Here is a 22,724-nt window from a genome sequence, read left to right as displayed (position 1 = left end):
AATATTTGATTCCACTCCTTTCTAGCTTGTAAGATTTGTGCTGAGAAGTCTGACCATAATCTAATGGGTTTTCCTTTTTAGGTTATCGTGTTCTTTTCCCTGGCTGCCTTGAGAATTCTGTCTTTGTCATTGATTTTTGATAATTTTAATACGATGTGTCTTAGTGAAGGCCTTTTTTGGTTGAGATAATTGGATGTGCTATTGACTTCTTGGATTCCAAGCTCCAGCTCAGAGTAGATTTGGGAAATTCTCGTCCACTCTTTGTCTGAACATGCTTTCTAATCCCTGTTCCTTTTCCTCCCTTCGACTATTCCCATTATTCTTATATTTCTTCCTCTCCTGATGGTATCAGGTAGTTCTTGTATTTCTCTTTCATTATTTTTCATTCTTTGGTTTCTCTCTTCTTCCTTCTGATTTATTTCTAGATTTCTGTCTTCCATATCACTTATCCTTTCCTCTATTTGGTTGACTCTATTTCCCAAGCTTGCTATTTCATTTTTCAGCTCTTGCAGTGTGTTCTTTATCATCAGAAGTTCTATTCAGTTCTTTTTGAAGGTTTCAGTCTCCTTGCTAAAGAACTCATTCTGCTGATTAAGCTGTTTTTTCAATTCCTGAAATTGTTGGTATGACTCATTTGGGAACCCACTGAGTTTTTTCAGAAGTACCATCCTGAATATTCTGTCATTTAAGTTGCATATTTCTCTGTCTGTAAGCTTATTTTCTGGATATTTTTCTCTTTCTTTCTGAGATGCCTTGTCACTTTGGTTGTTCATGATGTTTACTGGACTATTTCTCCGCCTGGGCATTAATGGAAGTGTGTTTTGCTCCCCCCCCGCCCCCCGAAAGAAGATTTATTACATAACGGTCCCTAGCCAGTTGCAAATAAGATGTTTTTCTTTTGGTTTCCAGTAGGTGGCATCTAAGCCTCTTGGATCTCTGCTTTATATAAAGTGTTAATAATGCCTTTTTTTTCCTTATAGTTATTTAATCATGCTCACTGACCTCTGTTTCAGTTCCTGTCAGTGTCAGTGACAGTTTCAGTAGCATTTGTTCAGATTCCCCTGGGGCTCTGCGGCGTTTAGTCTTGGAGGGTATGGGGGTAGGAGCCCTCTGGGTTGAGGTTTGGAGGCTGCAGCTCAGCCTCAGTTTTGCAACCGCAGCTGATAAAAATCAACTGTTGTTTCTCTTGCTGTCCCCGCTTTTCTGCCGTCCCTGTTTCTCTGCCTTCTGTCCTGATGATTGGGCACTGCCGCCGGCCTCCTGGAGCTCACAGCACTCTCAGGCAGGGTTGTTCAGGGAACTCACCGCTCCTTCCCTCTCCTTCCTCCTACAGGGAGCTCCGGCTGCAAGAGGCAGCTTCTTTGTTACTCCCAGTCCACTGCCTGACACCCAGAGTTCTGACCTGTGGTAGCTCTTATGTGCAGATCCCACACTCAGACGTGCTGGTGTGCAGTTTGGGTGTTTTTTGTTGAATCTTAGGTGTTCAGCTTATTGTTTCAAGGGGTGAGTTCTGGGTACGTCCCTCGCGCCGCCGTGTTTAATCCCTGGCCCATCTGATTTTAAAGGTGAGTTCTACCAAACTATTCAAATGATAGATATGTCCAAATTTACTGACTTGTTTCAGAGAATAGCAAAATAAGGAACGTTCCTCCACTTATTATATGTGGCTAGATAACCTTGATACCAAAGCCAGACATGGATAATGTGAGAAAAAATTATAGGCCAGTCTTACTTATGAATAGATAGTAAAACGTAACAAAATATTAGCAAAAGAAATCCAGTAGTGTATTTAAACATTATCATGTCTACAGTACTGCAGTACAATTAAGACACTGCTTATCCAGAATTAGTATTAGATTCCACAGGTTTAAGGTCACAGTCCCTAACAAGACTGCCCTCATTTCAGACGTCAGTCACAAGTTTATGGGTCCCCAGGCCACTCACACTTCTAACAGGACTCCTTACAATCCCAATCCCACTAAGGTTTGACAGTTCACTAAAATGACTCACAAGACTCAAGAAAGTGGTATAGGTATGATGATAGTTTCATTATAGATGATACAGATTGAGACCAGCCAAATGAAAGAGATATATAGAGTGAGGTTTGAGAGAGTTTCAAAGGTGGAGCTTCCATACCATCTCCCTGGGAATCAAGGTTTGTCATCCTGCCAGCACATTGATATTTTCACCAACTAGGGAGTTTAGCCAAGCGTGATATACAAAGTTTTTATTGTAGTTTCATTGCGTAGGCATGATTGAAAAATTGGCCATATGATAGAATTCAGTCTTCAGTGCAATCCTCTCCCTGGAGGTTGGGTTGGCTCAAAATTCTAGCCATCTAATCACATGGTATTTCTGGTGACCAGCTCCCATCCTGAGTCACCCATTAGCATAAGCTCAGGTATGATCCATGAGGATCTTGAAAAACAAAGATACTCCTGTTACCCAAGAAATTCCAAGGATTTAGAGGTTCTCTCCCAAGAACTAGGAACAGACACCACACAAATTATTTATTATTTAATAATGACAAATTTGAATTCATCCCAGGAATCCAAGATAGCATGTTAATTATCATTGCTGTATAATAGTTTATCCCAAAACTTAGTGACTTGAAACAACAAAAACTTAATTCAATGTACAAGAATTCAGGCACAGTATACTGGGTGGTTTTGGCTCAGGATATCTCATGAGATTGTAGTTAAGATGTTGGCAGGGGCTGCAGTCATCTGAAAACTTGACTGGGATAGGATCTACTTCCAGAATGGCTCACTTGTGTGGCTATTGGCAGGAGGCTTCAGTTTCACATCCATGGGTCTCTTCACAGACTCTTTGAATGCTCTCACACTATGGCAACTGGCTCTCTCTAGAATGATTGATAGAAGAAGGAGAGCAAGGAGAAAGCCACATTGCCTTTTAAGGTGTAATCTCAGAAGTCATACTTTGTCATTTTCACTTTATTCTGTTTGTTAAAAGGGAGTCAGTCTAGCCCACACTCAAAGTAATTATGTTCTACCTCTTGAAGAGGGGAATATGAAAGAATTTGTGGACATATTTGAAAACTACCACAGATGATTTGCTCTTTAAGAAAGCTTTTAATATGGATTATTATTTATCCATTAACACATTGAAGGAGGATCATAACTGTGATCATATCAATAGATAGTGAAAAAACATTTGATGAAATTCAGCCCCATTTATGTTGAAAACTTAGCAAACTAAGAATAGAAGGGAACTTTAATGTAATAGTGTCAGTAAATTTTTAATTATCTTAGGAAGAATCGACATATATGATATTGAGGCTTTCTGTACACAATGCAGTAAATATATCTTAACATATTTTAAAGTTTATTCTTGTGTCCTTCAGGAATCTTTAAAAATTATTTTTATGTCAGTGTATTTGCCCAAACACAGTACTTTTTTGCAGCATTACTTAAAATACCAAAATATGAAAACAACCTAAAATGTCCATCAACAGGAGAATGGATAAATACAGCTTAAGATGTTTTTAGGATAGAACACTAACAATTAAAATGAATTATAGGGAACTATATGTATGTATCTTGGAAATTACTAACAATGTTGACTGAAAAATAAGCAAATGATAAAAATACACACATAGAAGGATACAATTTTTATACATCTATAGAGAATTATTAATATGCATAGCAGTGCTGTATATATTTGACAAGTGAATGTCAAGTCCCTCCTATGACACAAAACTTCTTCATGAAAACACTCTAACCTAGCAAATTTTAACCTGAAGAAATGTTCTGACAAAGAAAATAAAATCTAAATATTTCATCCACAAGGGGGAATACTCTTCCTGGATTTCCAAGTGCTTCATGTTTGTAAACAGAAATTTGTAATCTTAAGGATATTCTTTCTTAGATCTGCAGGCTTGCAAAATTTAGTTTCCTATAGTTTGTGGAAGAATTGTTAACATCTGATTTTAACACCCTCTGATCTTATTCAGGCCTTTGGTGACTTATAATTTACATGTAAATATTACCTTTGAACCTTGTGTCTATTTAGTAAAAGATTGCAGTTGAATTTAGATGGTACTTTGAAGTTCCTTTTCTCAGACCACATTGTACTAAAGGACTGCATTTTCCTTTTGTCTATGATTATTTCTATAATTATTTAGCTTGCTATAACTAGTATAAGCCATTGTTTTCCTTAAGCATCACTTGGGAAGTGATGTTTACTTACACAAGTCTTTTGAATTTATATCTCAGGCCTGAGTATATGCAGTGAAAATAGTGGAAAATTTTTTTCACTGGATCTTGATACAAGTCAGGGTTCCAAGTGAGCAAAAGGAAGTGGTGTGGTTTTTGTATCATTTCAGTTGTGTTGAGATAAGGAAATGGAATAGTTTATCCACAGCACAGCCCTTTTGGGAAAGACTTGTTTGTATATGAAAGCAAAAAGAATTGGTATAACGTTTTAATTCCTTCTGCTATATTCAGTAATTCCTTCAGCAAATATTTATTTAGTACCAGTTATGTACTAAGCCCCGTTCTACGTGATAGAAATACAGAGCAAAAAAGATAGACTACACCCCTGCGCTTATGGAACATACATTCTGGAGCAGGTAGCCGGCAGTAAACAAAATAAATAGTAAATTATATATCAAATTACAGCATGACAAGTGCTAAAGAGGAAAAAAAATATCAGAGGAGAGAAGTGCTAGGGATGAGGATGGTATTAGAATTTTTAAGTAGGGTGAGTGGGAACACTGGAAATAAAGGGATATTTGGGTTTAGCACTTAGAAGAAGTATGGTATAAGTTATACAGATGTCTTGGGGAGGAGTGTTAATAGGTAGAGGGACCAGAAATGCAAAGGTCCTACAGCAGGGCCATCCCTGGCATGTTCAAGGAGCAAGGAGGCCAGTGTGCCGGGAATGGAGGAGTTGGTGGAGGCTTGTGGGTCTCAGATTTACTCTTGAGTGAGTTGGGGAGCCATTGGGGGATTTTGAACAGAAGAGTGATGTAATCTAATATGCTTTTTATTATCACTTTGGCTGCTGTGTTGAGATGATATTGTAGGCGAACAAGGGTAGAAGCAGGGAGACCAGTTAGGAGGCTATTTCAGTAATCCAGGCAAAAACTGTTAGTGGCTTGGACCAGAAAGGTAATAGGTGGAGGTAGTGCGAAGTACTTAGGTTCTGGATATATTTTGAGGGTAGAACCAACAGGATTTGCAGACAGAAAGGATATGAAGTATGCGAAGGAAGGAGAGAGTAGTCAAGAATGACTCCAAGATTTTAGGCATGAGAAACTAGAGGAGCAGAGAGACTATAAACTGAAATGGGAAAGACTACGGGCCCAGCAGATATGGAGGTTGAGAAGAGAAAGACCAGAAGGAATAAATTATATAGCTTCTGGTCACATTAAGTCAATTTTTATACTATTCGATCTGTCTTAAAAGTAAATCTTATACTGGTCTGTGGGTTTTTTAAAAAACTACATTATCAACCCCATTTTAAAAATTATTTGTTATCAGTTTTTTTTTTTTTTAAGTTATTCAACTTTATTCAGAATTACTAATTCCAAATTTTGGTACTCTTTCAAGCATTTCGACTTGGGTCACGTAGGTTAGAATAGAAAGTCCAACCAATCTTGAACAAATTTCTAACTTTGATGAGTTAAAATTATTTGTGGTGAGAAAAAGTTGAAATGTACTAAGTCTAGAATTCATTCCTAAATTCAAAATATCTTAGCATATTCTTTGAATATATATATGTATTAAAACAATATGCTTTATAAGAACTTAGGAAATATTAGACATACTGTTGGTTTCTTTTTCGTGAAGTGAATATATATTAAAAAGTGTGTGTGGTGATTTTATATAGTCAACCTGCTGCTATTTCAGATCTTTTGTCTGAAAGTGTTTGTATCAATCAGGGGAAAGCTGAAACTACACTGGTTGTTTTAACAGAGAATTTGATATAGATAATTGACTACATAGGTATTAGGGAATTGAAAAACTAAAGGAACCCTGGGATTAAACAGAAATAGTAATTGTGGGAAACACCTACTACCCTGAAGAAGTCGAAGTTATAGAACCTAGAAGCTTGGGCAAAATGTGCCCCTGTGGATCCTTTGGGGAGCTCAGAACCCAGCTACTGCTGACACATACTGAGCTCAGAGCAGGGATCTTGAGCTGGTACTCAGACCCTGAGGTGTAGGCACCACAGGGTCTGAATGGGGGCCAGGAGGCTGGTTCTGGGAGTGTGGAAGGAAGCTGGAAACTGGAATCTACTGCGGCTACCAGGGCGAAGGGTGTCGTTCAGGTGACTAACAGGAACAGCAAACAAAATTAGGAAGGAAGACGTCTCTTCTCCCCTCCTCCAGCTTTTTGTAGTTTCCCAGATAGGCAGAACCTATCAGGGAGCTAGCTAGTGAAAGATGGATTAACAATATCCCAGTTCAACATCACAAAGCAGAGTATTTAGATAGAAGTGTGAATTTGTTGTTTTGGGCTTTTTTGTTACAAAGCAATAATAATAATATTAAGGGGCACAGTACTTTTTATTTTTTTTCTCATCAACTGCCAGCTCCTGACTATGCAGTAGTGAGTGGAATTTAGGCTTTATCCACAGCAGACTTGCTACTTACTGGTTATGTGAACTTGGGCAAGTTTCTTAACTTTGCTGAGCTTCACTTTTTCCTTCAGAGTTGTGAAGATGAAATAAAATCTTACATGGCTCAATAAAAATTAACTTCCTGTTTCACTTTTGATGTGTTTATCCATGTACTTACTGGATAAATCATTGCACTTGGGATTAGAAGGCTTGGGTTTTAGTTTGTCCTTCAAGTTACTAGCTGTGTGAAATTTGGTGAGTCACTTTTTGCTCCCTGAGCCTGTCTTTTTCACTGTAAAAGTAGGAATAATTATACTTACTGTAATGGTCATACTAATGGTTATAATGAAGATGATGTGTTAATGTAAAGTTACCATTAAATACTACATATGAGTTCCTCTCATTTAATCTGCAAGAAGACCTAGATCTGTCTTATGCTAGACCCAGAACTCTTCACTACTACATTATCCTGTTTTTATCTCTATAAAAATACTGTGCAGAAACACAGACAGTATTGTTCACCATTACCCATAGTACACCTGTAAGGGTGACCAAGCTCTCTTCCCTCCCAGGCATTTCTGCAACCATTGATTGACTTTACCTGGGTTTTTTTTTTTGGTCATCTGTGCTTATTCCAGAGGAGAGACAGAAGAATAACACCCAGAGCCCCTCAATTAACAGCTGGCATTAAGAATCTCTTCTGAGCACAGATGTGCCAAAATTTGCTTTATTAGCATCATCTAGTTCTAATTATCTGTAAGGTATTTTTTGTTTGTTCGTTTAATATAATTTAAAAAGCTTTAGAGAAACCAGTTTAGGGAATTTGTAGTACAAAGGTGAATGGTTTTTTGAAAATAGATTATCTCATGTTTTTTAAACTACTTCATAAACCAAGAAGTATTTATTGTGCATCTAATATTGAGACCCCTAGTGAAGAATATAAAATCTATAAATGCATCATGTATATATAATGCCATACTAGTTTGTCTTTCCTCTCGGTCTTAAAAAGAGTTAACGTTAAGATGCATTCAAACCTGTACAGAATTTTTATAAGAGTTTACTTGAGCCAAACTGACAATGTATGGGAGTGGGGGATGACAAGATCTCAGATGCTCTGGACAATAACAGTTTTGTAGGGATTGTAAAGAAGATTACATGAAGGTGGGCGAAAGCAAGGCAGGAACTGGATTACAGGATAGTTAGCAAGATTATGTGCTTTCCTAAAGGTGGTTAAGGCTTATTTCAAAGGTGGTGTTACCGTACAGGGTACAGGATGACCTGAACAACTCTGGTGCTGCCCTGGTTAACACAGGAGATTCTCGGTTCTTTTCGCTAATGCAGAGATAATTCCAGCACAGCGAAGTTTAGAAGGAGTCAGACTTATTAAAAGTATATTTTAGAAGGAGATGAGCCATACTAAGGAAGGCTGTAGCCCTGTGGAATTTGGGAGGTGAAAAGATAAAAGATAAAAGATAAAAACCCGCTCTAAAGGAGGAGCAGATTTTCAGAGAAGGCGGCTTAACAACCCAGAAGTGGGAAGGTCTGTACTATATTAGGGCCGTGATGGGTCATTACAAAGGTGTTCCTAGGAGATTGGCATACGAGGTCATTTTGATTGACATTTGGTTATTATATAACTCCCTTGCATGTGCTTACCCAACATTCAGTCTGTTATAATTAGATTCGTGAACTTCTGGGCACAGGCATGGTCTTACAATGATGGTATAATGTGGCTGAGGTTATGGGCAGGTTAGGGTAGTACCTTCTGCACAAATTTCTGTGGCTGGACTAAACCAACTACAAGTTTATGGTCCTCCAGAGTCCTTTTTCTCTCAGGATGCAGGAGTGATTCTTTAACTACAAATGGGGTGTTCTTTGGGCTGTCTCTGGTCTGAGCCTTCATTCCTTTGTTCCCCCATTGCTCATGTCTGACTAACCTAGATGCACAGAGACAATAGACAGGGCTGGCTTAAAACCTTTCACAGGCCTGGAGTGTGACTACCCACTGTGACCTGCCCAGTTAGGAATTTATGATCAGATCACCCTGTGAGGTTAATTTTCCATAGAACCCCTTTTTTTATCCACAGAAGAATTTATACTTGTGTTAGGGCTAATAGTCTCTTGGCATAGAAGAAAAGTGAAAGGTTTTGAATAAAGAGGGGATGATTAAGCAGAAATACCAAATGTATTAAATTTGTTTTGAGTAAATAATTGAGTGCTGGGGACAGGTAAAGTGTAGTTGGAAAGTAATATCAGGGGTGATGATGAAATAAGTGACTTCTAGGTGATGAAGATGTGGCAGTTAGAAATGTCTTTATAAAGTAGAACTTACCCAACCCTGCTATAGAATTTAGCTAGATAGTTGGTTCTTATTGCTCCTTTTCAGACTTTCCAACGACCTCATTATGAATGTCTTACCCATCATAAGTTCTCACAACATTGATTCCAAGGCAGGCTTTTTGGTGAGATTCCTGTTTATTACCACAGATATGGTCACATAACTATTTAAGCATGTTGTTTTCTTAAGGGTTTATGTTTAGATTGGGGTGAGATTGTTTTTTACATTCACATAAAAATAACCATGAGTAGTGTCGCTCCAGTCATATGTGTATGTATTAGTTTAGGAATTGATGGGGGTGGAGGTTAGAAATGGGGAAGGAATGGATGAGTTGCTTGTTAAGGGAAAAGACAATATTCTTATGCTAATCTAAGCCCTGGATAAGGAGCAAAGCAGCCGTGCAAACAATGGCTGTGGAGCCAGAAAGTCTGCTGTGAGTCTAGGCTTTCTCAGAAAGCTCGTCAGACCCGGCGCCTGGAGCTGCCTAGGGGAAAGGACCTTTGGAGCAGGGTGGAGGGGGTAGGGGGTCTTCTCCTTATTGCTTGATGGAATTGGCGGCAGGCCAGCTTGTTGAAAATTCCCGAACTTCACTAATAGAAAATAAAAAATTAAGGGTGGGGGGGCTTAACAGGAAGAGGAAAGAATGACTTTATTCTGTTTTTTCAGCTGACTTCAGCCTTTTCCTGTTTTTTTTTTTTAAATTCTGATTGAACTATTGGTTCAGTCTTCTTACTGTTTACAAAGCTGTATTTTTTTTTTGTTTAAAAAGAAATTATTTATACTTTATTGAGTAACTTTGCCTTAATATTATTTTCCTGAAGAGGAAACTACACCAATCTGTGTTTATTGTGAAGGAACTTTATTTAGATGCCTATTTGAACTATTTAATAATAACTTTTAAATGCCAGCATCATTTTAAAATTTTGATTATGCAGTATTTCAAATGTCTGTATTTCCTTATGTTCTTAACATTGCAAGATTAGATAATTTTAATTTTAACATAAAAATTCTGATAAATTATTCTAGGATTAAAAAAATATTTTATTTTCAGATGTTAGAATTATGAAATAGTTTCAAGAATGGTTACTATTTTGCTATATCATAATTATAGAAACAGTTACTATTATGGAACAAATACATGGAAAGTCATCAGCATTTATATTATTAACAATCAGTAATAAAACTGATCTATTATTTATTGAATATTTAATATCAAGGTGCAAAATACTAACTCAGTTGGGTTAGTAACATTATACCCATTTTATGGCTAAGGAAACTGAGACCCAGATAACTTGAGTAAATTTCCCCAAAATTACATAGCAAAGAAATATACCAGAGCTGATATTTGAAACTGTCAGGACCGGGAAGCATTCCCCTTACCTATTTAGTTCTTCTGATTGGTCAATAATTCAGAAGACATACAGCTTATTAACAGGAGAAAGTCAAATTTTAATTCGTGCATAGGGGAATTCAGGTAGACATGAAAATTCTGAAGGCAGTGAGGCAAAATCAGATATATATATGTCATTTTAGACTAAGGAAGGGGAGGTAGGCAATTCACAGAGAGATGAAAGAGGGACAAAGAGGTAGGCAACTCGTAGTAGATGACAAAGAGTAAACATTTGGTAAACAAATTTTTGCAGGGCCACCCAGAAACAGTGAGACACAAAAGGAGAATCCAGTGAACAGATTTTTGCTCGGATCCTCTCTGCCACATTTAAGTTTTATGTGCTAAGGTGAATATCCTAAGATTCCCTTCCTGAAGCATGTTTTTCTATATGAACCTCTTTAGGGAGATAAAAACAACAACAAAAGAAAACCTCTTGAGTTTGTTGGGCATTAATTGTTTTTAACTCTAAGTAATCTGCATGCCAGGGTGGCACATTCTGAGGACACTCAGCTCCTAACCCCCGCAAAATCAATAGGCTGACATCAGAATTCACTCTCTTATTTTAATATTATATGAAAAGTGCCTTTACCTAGAATTCAAAACTAATGTCATCTTTATGGAATCCATAGTTTAAAAGGGCAAAGTTACAGTATATAGTGTAGAACTAGGGGCAGTTTTCCCCCCAAAAGAAGTGAGCCTTACTGGTTGATATAATTTAAAAACAAAGAGCACACTTTTGGTTAGTCTTTTGAAAGAAAGATGTCAGTTATATATATTATCCAGTTAGTCCTTTTAGTTTTCTTAACTGTGCTTTCCAGACTTCTGTCTTTGATTGTGCAGTAACTCAGAGTTATTATTTCAGCAAATTTCTCATAATGACTGTATTATAGCAATGAATGCTATCTATTGGAGCCCAACAGATTTAGCAGCTTAAAACAACCAACATTTATTATCCTATACATTTTCTGAGGGTCAGGAATCCACCAGGGGCTTAGCTGGATGGTTCTAGTTTAGGATGATAGTGAATTGTGGTTAAGATGTCTATGAAGCTAGTCACCCTGAAAGCTTCCTTGGGGCTGACAGATCCATGTCCAAGGTGGCTAACTCACATGGCTGCTGGCAGGAGGCCTGGATTCCTTGCCACATGGGCCTCTCTGTAAGGCTGCTTTAGTGCCCTTACAGCATGTAAGTCACACTCTATTGTTTCCATCTTATTTGTTAGAAGTGGGAATTCAAGGGAAAGAATTAGGCTCTACTTTTTGAATGTAGTATTGAGAGCACTTGTGAACATATTTTAGATCAGGCAATGATCTTTTAGTAGATTTTTTTAACTGTGAGGAAAATATCTTTTGTGAACAGTGATACCACACCTGAAATATAAACTACATTAATATTATTCATAACGGATCCTGGACCATAAATATATGAGGTATTAATGTTTTCATTAATCCAACTTTTAAATGAACATTGGTGTTTGGGAGCCCTCTTTTCATTCTTAGAAGGCCGTCTCATACAGAGCCATAGCTTTAAATATATCTATGCTGTCAACACATTTATATCTTCAATCCCAGATATTTCCTTTAAGCTTCAGAACCAAATACTCATTAGAAATTCCCTTCGAGTAATCTCAAATGTCTAAAATTGAACACTTGATCTCTTCTCCTCATTCTTTAAAAATCCACTTGCCCCCACTTGAGTAATCGCTCATGCCAGAAATGTAGGACTCTTCTTTGACTCCTTACTTCCCCTCATCTAACCCATTACCAAGTCCTATTGAGTCTATTTGTGAACTGTATCTTGAATTCATCCATGTACCACTACCACCCTAATCTTAACTGCCATTATCCTTCTCCTAGATTGCTGCAATATCCTTCTTACTGGTCTACTTGCTTCTGCTTTTGTTCTCTCCAGCCTATTACATAGAAACCAGATAATTGCCTTCCCATCCCATTTAAATTGCAACTCCTTCATATGATCTTGCTTGACTTGGTCCTTGCCTTTTGTCTCTTCAACCTTCCCTCCCACCACACTACCTCTTATTCTCAACATTTCAGAAACATTGTACTTACTTTGCTCTTCTGTGCCTCAGGATCTTTGCACAGACTGTGCCTTATTCCTAAACTGCTTCCCCATTTCTTTATCTGGCTAATTCTTTTATTCTTCAGATCTCAACTTAAATGCCACTTTTCATCATTGCTCCCTTGACCTCTCCATCTAGTTTAAATTAGATCACTAGCCCATGTCCCTCCAGGACATAGTACTTTTCTTTCTTTGCATATTCCACAAGTTATGAGTATCATTTGTATTGTCTGGTTCGATATCTGAACATCTCAATTGTCTTGTTTAATGACTGTGAACTCCATGAAAGCTGGGTCTTTTTGCTCTCATCACTGTTTTCTTGTGTCTAATATAGAATCATGCATATAATAGGCACTTAATAAATATTTAGTAAATATTCAATAGCAAGAACACCGTTCATGAAGGACTTCAGAGTTGGAAGGAATCTGGTCTTTTAATTAGTTTGTTTCCATCATGCCTGTTGTGTCCTTGACAAAGGTACATTCACACATTTTTTCCTTTGCTACTCTGTGAGCAAAGACCCCCAGTTCTTTTAATTGTCTCAAGTGTAGTCAATTTTCTAGCCTTTGCATTCCTGTCATTCTTCTCTAAAGTGTTTAAGGGGCCTGACTAGGTGGAATGAACATGGTTACTTACCCTCTTTGATTATAGCAGTGTGCTTCAATCAATACTTGATAAGATTGCCTTCATGTCTTAGCAATTGTCATAGCATAGTGAGTTTGTAATCAGCTGAAACTCAACATTTTTCTTTAAAAGATTAGGGATTTCCATTGTTAGATTACAATGAGGCATTTGAAACCATTTTACCTTTAGCCTTTCATTGGCTGGTAGCTGTTCTCCATATAAGTTATTGTAGGATTTTTTAGTCTATAAAAATTTCTTGAAGATGGGATCTTCATGGATAAGCACCTGTTAACTTCCTGTGCCTGGTTGGCAAGTGTGTAATAAACATGTATGAGATGAGGAAACATATATTGGGCACCTACTCTGTAGCAGGCTCTCCAAAATATTTTATAATGTATAGTTTACATTATATAATATACATAAAATATTCAGAAGGGGAGTATAGGGTAGCAGTTAAGATCTGGACTGTGGAAGCATATGTCCTTGATGAGAATTATAGTTCTACACTTCCCAGCTGTGTGATCTTTCTTAAACTTTACTTGCCTCGATTTCCTCATCTGTAAAATTAAAATAGTTGTACCTCTCTTATAAAGTAGTGATGATTTGATAAATTAATATTAATATATTCAAGCATTTATAATGGTGCTGGTGCATAGAGGTGAATATGTGTTATTATCTCATTTAGTTCTCAAAAGAATTATGAGTTAGTAATATAATTCTAGTTTCACAGATAGGGAAACTTACCCAGAAAGATTAGGTTACCTATTTAAGGTAGATCCAGGAATTGAACTGTGCCCAGGGTAGCAGAGTCACAGATGTTTCTGTAGAAGGAATCACACATAATCCCTTCCGCTTGAAAGAGATTGTGAGTGTGGCAGGTGCTGAGAGTCTTTCGACCACCCTGCATGATACCTTGGTTTTACCTCCAATGAGACAAGACAGCATATTAGCTTTAAATAAATTGGTGAAGAAACTGACACTGAAAGATAGAACCAATCATAGCAATCAGTTTCCTGTTCAAAACTATGAGCTCCTTGAAGCAGAAACTGTCATGCTCCTATTTGTTTTTCCTAGTACCTTACACTTACTTATATATAACATGTACTCAAAAACTGCTGTTGGTGAATGAATGAGTGAATGAATAAATAGAGGAAAGCTTTGAGGAGGTGAGAGCTGGAGCTAGTAAAGGAGGCAGAAATGATGCCAGGGTTTTTGGTATGGGTGACTAGACAGCACCACGTTTCACTGTGGTAGCAAGTGGAGGAGGAGAAAGCAGGTCTAGTCTAGAGAAGTAAGAAGAAAAGCTAGAGATGATTTAGACAGGTGGAGTATAATCCTCTTAGAGATATTTAATAGCCAAATAGAAATAGAGACAGAGATCAGGGTTGGAAAAATATTGGAAACTTCTTTTGAGTTTGAAACCTGGAACAAGTATCTCTAGAACCATATTGTATAATAAGTTTTCCCAAGAAATACTGTTGTCACATTACAGATGTCATTCTGTAATATTTTAGACTTTACATCTTACTCTCTCAGCAATATATAGATGAGAAGCACATTAATTTTATAGTAGAGAAGGGAGAAATTGCAGAGATTTTAGAACTAAGCCATATATAAAATGTACAATATAAATGACATCTTACTTATAAGCCTTATTTTCTAAATACTGTTAAATAACTTTGGAGTGCTAATTAAAGTAGAAAATTCTTAGGTAGATAAAATAGAAAGCTCAGGTTACTTATGATAGATATTATGTCGGGGTAATTGCATCATAAATAAATAAAATCTTTTTCATTTAGGAATAATTCAGGCTGAAGTCAATAAAATCAATTTGCCTGAACCAACAGAATGGGGGAAAACAGAATTATATTCACCTTTATACAAACTAGCCTTTTTTTCCTGTTATCTATTTAACTATTTTATAATTGCTAAACTTTATTTTTAAAGGTTATGTTTCACATTATCCATATTAAAAGCTCAATTTTATCCTAATAAAGTCATCTTTGCAGTATTTTAGGAAAATAATTTTAAGATATATTCCTATTAGTTTTGCTTTAATGATGAAGAACATGGCACATTTAAAATGTGTGATTTTCTAGATAGGTTTTCTCTTCTATCTATAGAATAAATTATTAGAAAGATTTAAGATATTTTTATCATATCTGCTAAGATTTGAAAGATTATTAATGAATAGTATTTTAAATTCAACTTTTCCTGTTTTATTCTTAATATATTTAGAAATTTTTTTTGGTAGTAACAAAATAATTACTTTAGAGCAGCCAGAAGAGACTATTGAGATTATCTAGTGTACTTAAATTGTTTTACTACATATGGTTAATCTAAAGTCAGGAGAGGTGATAACCTATTACTAAATTATTTAAGCTTTTGCATTACAATGCCTTTCTTTTTAAACAAAGATAGCTTTAATCTTTAAAAATATATTTCATTGTTTAAAGTTCTATCTGGGATTGGTTTTGAAAACTCTTTAGAATTCAGTCATATTACCTTCTTCATATTTTTATTTTTCAGGAACCAGGAGAGACAAGTGGAAGTTGAAGTCATTGTCAAGTGATTGAGACCTTTTACAAGAAAATCTCATTGAATAAAAGTCATTTTTAAATTAATGATATAACAAGACCAGTTATTTAAGGTGACAGTGTACAGGAAACATTAGAATCGAACAATGACTCAGCTATATATTTATATCAGATTATTGGGAGCCTATCTGTTCATCATTTCTCGTGTTCAAGGTAAACCGGTGTTCATTTAAGCAATCTTATCTTTTAAATAATTTATTTCTGTATATAAAAAAGTACTCATTGTAACAATTGCTTTTTGTCCCTTTTTGAACAGTTAGGCCCAGTTAGCAGCATAACTTTTAAGTAAAGAGACAAAGAACACATATGTTAAATAATTTTTTAACTTAATTGTGATAGGGGCCTTTTCAAGTATTGTAAAATCTCAGCCTCTCTGAACCTATTCTCTTATCTGTAACAAAGCATTGTTAGGTATTATGATTCACAGCGTCAGGTCTTATGAGGATAAAATGAGATAAAATAAAATGCCTGACCTACTGCCTAAGGCACAGGGTAATAGGTATTCAAAACTTAGTTTTAAAATTCATATCTTCTTTAAAATACAATAGGAATATAAATCATTTAAAAATCATTTCATTGTTGTTAAAAGACTTTAGAAATATAAATTGCACTTGTATATGCCGCATACTAAAATTTCTTCATAAAGTACTCAAAGTTTTACTTATAACCAACATTGTAACTTTACTATTGTGTGTTCACAGCTTAGACCTCCCAAACAGGAAGTTATTGTGATTACTTTTAGGATCAGATAGACTGTATTTGCACATGAGTTTTTTCCTGTACGGTTTAATCAGAACAGTATTTTAAACTGAAGAGAAAGTACTATTTTGCAAATGGATTTTAGATAGAACTTATTGGACATCTTCATTATCTTAAATTTATGACTTTATAGATTGCTCTTTCATAATGTTTTGTTCACAGTGATATGGATTAATATCTACAAACAAGAAGAAATATGATTAACAGCATAAATCTTTTGAACAATTTCACTTTAGTGTGTGAACATAATGAATTCTGTAGCTTCTTTGTTTTTGGTTAGGTATAAATAGCCTTATTACCATGCTAAAATAGAGCCCTCTTGCAAAAAGCCACTTTTTAAACACTACAATATTTAATAAAACACCTTTACTTTAGCATCTGTTGTTATATGCCTTGCTGATTAGCATCAATCAAAGCTGTTTTTGAAGATGAGTTAAATTAATAGTAACATTTATATTTGCTACTTCGCTCCCAAGTAATCTAGCCTGTTAATTTTTTTAAAATCTATATAGCTCACACAGAGGCAATATGATGTGTCTCATTTTCCAACCTGATTCAAGTTGTTCTATAATAAACTTTTTTAAATGATGTAAATTGGTAATTAGTTATCAAGTGTAAGTGAAAAAAATCTTAGAATTATATTTATCAGGTAAAGAGCAAAATTTGTTATATTTTCTTTCAAAAAAGATTAGTTTGTAGTTGGTTCACATGGTAAGAAAAAAATGTTCGCTCTTAAAGAAAAGAACTAAAACCAATGTGGGAAAAATGTTATTTCTTAGAGATTACTAAGAAGGATTGGTGTTAATGGACATGATTTTGAATGGTGTTAATGGAAATGATTTTGACTTTGTCTTCAACTTTTTCTTGAATTGTGCCTTGGGAAAGTAAATTTCTCTGTACCTTGGTTCCCTTATTAGAAAATAGAAATAACAAAACTTACCCTAAACATAAGCAGGATTATTTTGAGCATCAAATGTTATAATATAGATTAAAGTGCTTTTACACTGAGATAAAGTTCAGTTGGAACAGAGGAATGAATCATCTGATATTACTATCTGATAGATATTTAGTCCTTGTTGTTGACTTGGTCACAAATTTTAGAAATGGATTTAGCTTTAAGTAAAAATTACCCAACAACTTAAACAAATAGAGATTTGGTTTTTTATAAAGATGGTAGGTGTTTTCTGGTGTTCATTCAGTAGTTGAATGGTGTCAAGGTTGACACCTTTGTGATACTTTTGGCTTTTCCCTCATGGTTACAAAATGGCTGCTGCTATCTGCATTGGAGTAAGGAAAAATGGGGAAAGGATCAGCACTTGCCTCCACTGGACCATATATCAGGAAAGCAAAAGTGTTCCCAAAAACTAATCCTCTGACTTTATCTTGTTTTATTAGCTAAACTGAGACAGTTGCTAGGACTACTGGAAAACTGGGAAACAGGATTGTCACAATCAGCTTAGGTTAATATCTAAATCCATTGCCTAGGGCTGGGTACATATTCCCCCCAGACAAAATCAGATTTCTGTTAACTAGGAAGACAGGGTATTGGGGAGGGGGAGTGGCATGTGCAGGGATAGATATTCATGGGGCAACTAAAAGGTTCTGGAATAGATTCTATCTCTTATTAGTTAAGATGTTTTCAGCTATAAGTAACAAAAACCCAAAATAAAATGGCGTAAACAGTAAGGAAAATGTAAGATCACATGTCAAAAACTCCGAACACAAGAATAGTCCAGTCAACTGAGTCATTGGCTCATCAGGTTCTTTATTTCAACTGTGCTGTTCTCCATATAGCAGTTTATCCATACGTTAACTCAGTTCATGGCCACAATGTGGCTGCTGAGGGGCCAGACATCTCATGCAGATGGAGCAACTTCGAGTTGATGGCATTCAGTGGAAGAAGAGGGATGGATGTCTCTTTTCACTTGGTAAAAAAATCTTTCCCCAGGCACGGCCCCACTTTTCCCCCAACAGACTTCCTTCTCATGGTATTGGACAGAATTTATTATTTGCTCTCATGTAAACAGTGGCAAAGGGAAAGGAACTAAAATTGTTAGATTAGACTTACGATTATCTCTACTGAGGGTAGGGCTGTGCTTCCTTGAATCACATGAAAGAGGGGCAAACATTTAAACAAAAAAAGCGTGTGTGTGTGTGTGTGTGTGTGTGTGTATTGCCAGCAGGTAAAGGGGAGTAGAACAACTAACAGTATCTGTGGTAGGGCACCACATTTGTCTTTCTAACATCATAAATACCCTTTCCCCCATGCACAAATGAAAAGTGCTTATGTTGATATGAAATGTTCAGTTTCTCCTCAAGGGGATTTGTAACCCAGAATTTCATCCACTTAATATACTCAGCTACTAATCCAGGACTTCTGGAAAGTATATAGATTTCTCCATCAGGTCCAGATGTGACTCTTCATGGTCCAGCAATGTGTGACTAAAAGAGAAATTATTGATGCCTAGCACACCTAATATTCAATGATGAAGAAAAAATAGGATAAGTACTATATAAACTCCCACTCAGAGGAGGGAAGACTTGGAAAAAACCTTTAGTAGTCACTGTTCCATAGCACTTAGATTAAGGAAAACTACTGTCGATTACCTCATACATGCAATGCATTGATATCTCACTGGTCTCTACAACTCTCCTGTCTTTTGCTTTCTGATTCATATTCTAGATGTTTCATCTTAAAGAATAGAGAGGGAGAGTTCCTCTTCTTATACAAAGGAAGCCAATAAGATTTCTAGGAAAGCAGGAAAAATTGTTTAGTGAGAAATGAAAATCTAATAAAATCATTGATGCCAAATTTGCTATGAATGACAAAAGGAGCCTGGTATAAATGTGCCTGTATACAGTTACTTCTGTCTTTCAGCTATATGTATTTGGATGTTTTTCTAAGCATGTAAGCTATGAAATATTTTTTGCATGTGTTTGTTTTGAAACATAATCTATAGCCCCAGCCCACCCCAGGCCTCTTAATTTTATACTTTGTAAATAATAACACTTGCTGGTAGAAAGAGATCGACATGTTTCAGGAACTGACAGAAGGCCAGTTTGCCTGAGCAAGATGAATGGGAGGTGTTGTGAGTTGATGTTGGAGAGGTACACAGGGTCCAAATCCTGCTGGGCCTCAGTAGGCATGGTGGAGGATGGTGGATTTTATTCTGAGTGCATATGCCATTAATTGGTTTTAAGTAGCGGAGTGATGGGATCCAATTTATGTTTATAAGATAACTGGCTGCTACATGGGAAATGGACTGGAGGGGCCAAAAACAGAAGTGGAGAGATCACTGTGGAGATTCTTACCTTAGAAGTTGCTTGATATAATGGGTCCAGGTAATAGCAGTGGAGTTGCAGAAAAATGGGAAAAAAATGAGGTATATTTTGGAGGTTGAGCCAAAAGACTAGGGGAGAACCAGCTTTGAGGATAAAAGAGTTCCATTTTGGACAAGTTAATTTTGAGATAATGAAGCATGTTGAGGCTGGAGGGATAAATTGAGGAACCATCAGCAAAAAGATTTGTTAACCATGGGAATGGGTGCTAGGGAGAGAGTGCAGAGAAGCTGTTGCTAGATATTTTTCTTTGTATCCATGCCTCTGCTTTTTGAAATCTTACAGCTTTAAGATGTGGCTCAGATTTCATTGCTATTGATACCCTAGGATGAATTTGTGTTATTAGCTCCTTCCTTTGTTTACATTACACCTTTGTATTATATCAGTTTTCAAATTGTGTTTATTTATGTGCTTGTCACCCCCTTTCCCCTTCACCTCATTCCAAGTTTCTTAAGGATGAGATCAGTTTCCAGCTAGCTAAACCATAGCAGACTAGAATCCAGGTTTCTTCATTTCCAGCTCAGTGGATAACTCTTCCTGCACCTCCTCACTTTTTTTTTTTTACATCTTAACATAAATGAGGTCTTTAAGTTTTGTAGTATTTATAGGATTAAGTGAAGATTATTAAAATTCAAGATATGGAATCACTAAAACTTATTTAGCAGTACATTCTTTTCCTGTTATCACTTGTAGATACGTGCTTTTTCTTCTCTTTCAATAGTTCATCTCACCAGTATGGCTAAATTTAAAGTCAAGTCCACATTATTAAGCCTTGAGCCATTTATTTAACATTTATAATTAAATACATACCCAATTCTCTTAATCTTTTATGCTTGTTTGTCTCTATATTTTATTCCCTTGAGATCAACCTTATAAGGAATAGCCTAGTTGATTTCAGATTATTCAAGGGGAGGAAGGAATACTAAAACATTTAGTTCTGTTCTGCTTTCAGGCTGTACCAGATATGACATTATCTGTCATTTGAGGCTACTAGACTCCGATGCAAGAATAACTTTCATTTTCTGGCAGCGTAGTCTGGATTTGAACCAGTGACCTTAAGATAAAAGGCACCAGATAAAATGATTAGTCCCCATGCTCTCACAATTCCTTTACTTAAGCAATTAAAGTCCAAAGCAAGATGCTTAGTAACTCCACTTTTGCATAGAGGCACAAGTAAAAGACTTATTTTTTTAAGCTAGTCACAAGTTTTGAACCAAAGAGTTTAAGAAAAGAAACATAATTTGTATGTTTTTCAATGATTACAGGCAACCTCAGCCTTCCCTGCAATTCCTTCCATGTACCTTTCTTAAAAGTTATGACCGTATTCTTCCTTGTGCTTCTTTTTTATCTTTCACTAGTGCAAAAGTTGTGACATAGTCATCTCTATATATCTCATCAGTACCTGAGATAGTAATTCTGTGCATAATAGGTTATTAATAAATGTCTGTTACCTGTGTGAATGAAATTTTAATTAAGGAAACACGTTAGCTGCAATTATTGAGATAGGAAAGCTTAGAAACTTTTCCTCATTGAATATTGAAGTCAAAGAATTAACTTTTCAGAAATGGTTTATTTACAAATTTTATTTATGATTATAGGGCAGAATCTAGACAGTATGCTCCATGGTACTGGGATGAAATCAGACTCCGATCAGAAAAAGTCAGAAAATGGAGTAACCTTAGCACCAGAGGATACCTTGCCTTTTTTAAAGTGCTATTGCTCAGGACACTGCCCGGATGATGCTATTAATAACACATGCATGTAAGTATATTATGCAGCCTTTCTTAAAGTTAGGAGAATAGGGTTGCATTTAGTGGCATTTTAAGAATTGTTTACATTGTCTAAGTTTTTTTTTTAACTTTATATATATCATGTCTTTCCAAAGAGCCAAAAATCTTTTTGTACTGTATATAGGAAGATGTGTTACTATTGTAATACATGGTTTCTTTTTAGAGTAACATTGCGATATAGCTTTTTAAATGAGATAAAAGGAATCGGGTATTTGTGTAACATTTTGAGTTTATTTAATGATCTTTTTATCATAAAGTTATTAATATTCATTAAAGAAAACATTACCAAAAATATGAAAATTCCACTAAAAACTTGTAATTCTAAATTGTCTGATATATTTTACAGATATGTAAGAATATTATATTTATTTAATTTTATGTTATCGTCTTACAAACTTCGCAATCCAAATCTGATTTATATAACCATTTTAATTTTCCTACTTCATTGTTAGCTACTTAATTTTATGTTTACATTTATATATGATCATGTAATTCTATTCCATATTTGAAGAATTAGTTTACTAGCCAAAAAATTCTCTGAAGAACCTAATCTCATCTGTCAATTAGTTCTCTCCATTTTATAAGGGTAATAATCAATGTCTTGTTTTGTATTGTCCTGATAATTGTATGTTCTTTGAATGTGACCAATATAAAGCATAAATGTTTACATGTAAAATCTTGAAAGTATATGATAGTTTCTTACCTCTTATATTTGTTGTTTGTCTTCTGATGGTGGTTGACTTTATTGTGACAGACTAGGTGATCTATCATAGAGGAGTACTCCCCCACTATGTCACCAAGCAATTTCTTGCCAAAATTCTTGTCTGTAGTGCCTGCCGGGTATTTGTTAGTGACTGAGTAATCCAGAGTATAACTGAATCATCAATATTAACAGAAATTTGCCCCACACTTAATATTTTCTCCTTACAGAAAATAAATAATGCTAAAAAGAAAAAGAAAATGAATAATTCTTAGATTCTTTTAAGTAGAAGCAATATACTTAAAGATGTGAACAATAAGTGGGAGCACACAAAAAGCTTTTGGAAGTTTTTTTCTACCCATTAAAGTCTAAATGAATATATTAGGGGGAAACTCCAACATACTAATGTTAAAATGACAAAATTTCATTAGATGCAAATACATTTGTATAAATTTCTTAAAAATTCAGCTGTTCAAAAGTTCGTTTTTATGTTCAGTAAAAAATGCCTCTCAGGATCTTAGTC

The 22,724-nt window shown here is 35.6% G+C and overlaps 1 protein-coding gene across 1 annotated transcript in view; it reads left to right on the top strand.

Annotated features, from left to right (window-relative positions):
* The window catches only part of BMPR1A (bone morphogenetic protein receptor type 1A), a 142,176-nt gene that overhangs the window by 86,899 nt on the left and 32,553 nt on the right, over positions 1 to 22,724 (top strand). Inside the window, exons 3-4 of the mRNA XM_006915442.2 lie at positions 15,546 to 15,766; positions 21,310 to 21,472. Coding sequence (XP_006915504.1) covers positions 15,700 to 15,766; positions 21,310 to 21,472 — 230 coding nt within the window. The 5' untranslated portion in view covers positions 15,546 to 15,699. The remainder of the gene's footprint in view (positions 1 to 15,545; positions 15,767 to 21,309; positions 21,473 to 22,724) is intronic.

The sequence above is a fragment of the Pteropus alecto genome, unplaced genomic scaffold (genome assembly GCF_000325575.1).
Source record: "Pteropus alecto unplaced genomic scaffold, ASM32557v1 scaffold155, whole genome shotgun sequence".
NCBI lineage: Eukaryota > Metazoa > Chordata > Mammalia > Chiroptera > Pteropodidae > Pteropus > Pteropus alecto.
This window is presented reverse-complemented; position numbering and strand designations above follow the sequence as displayed.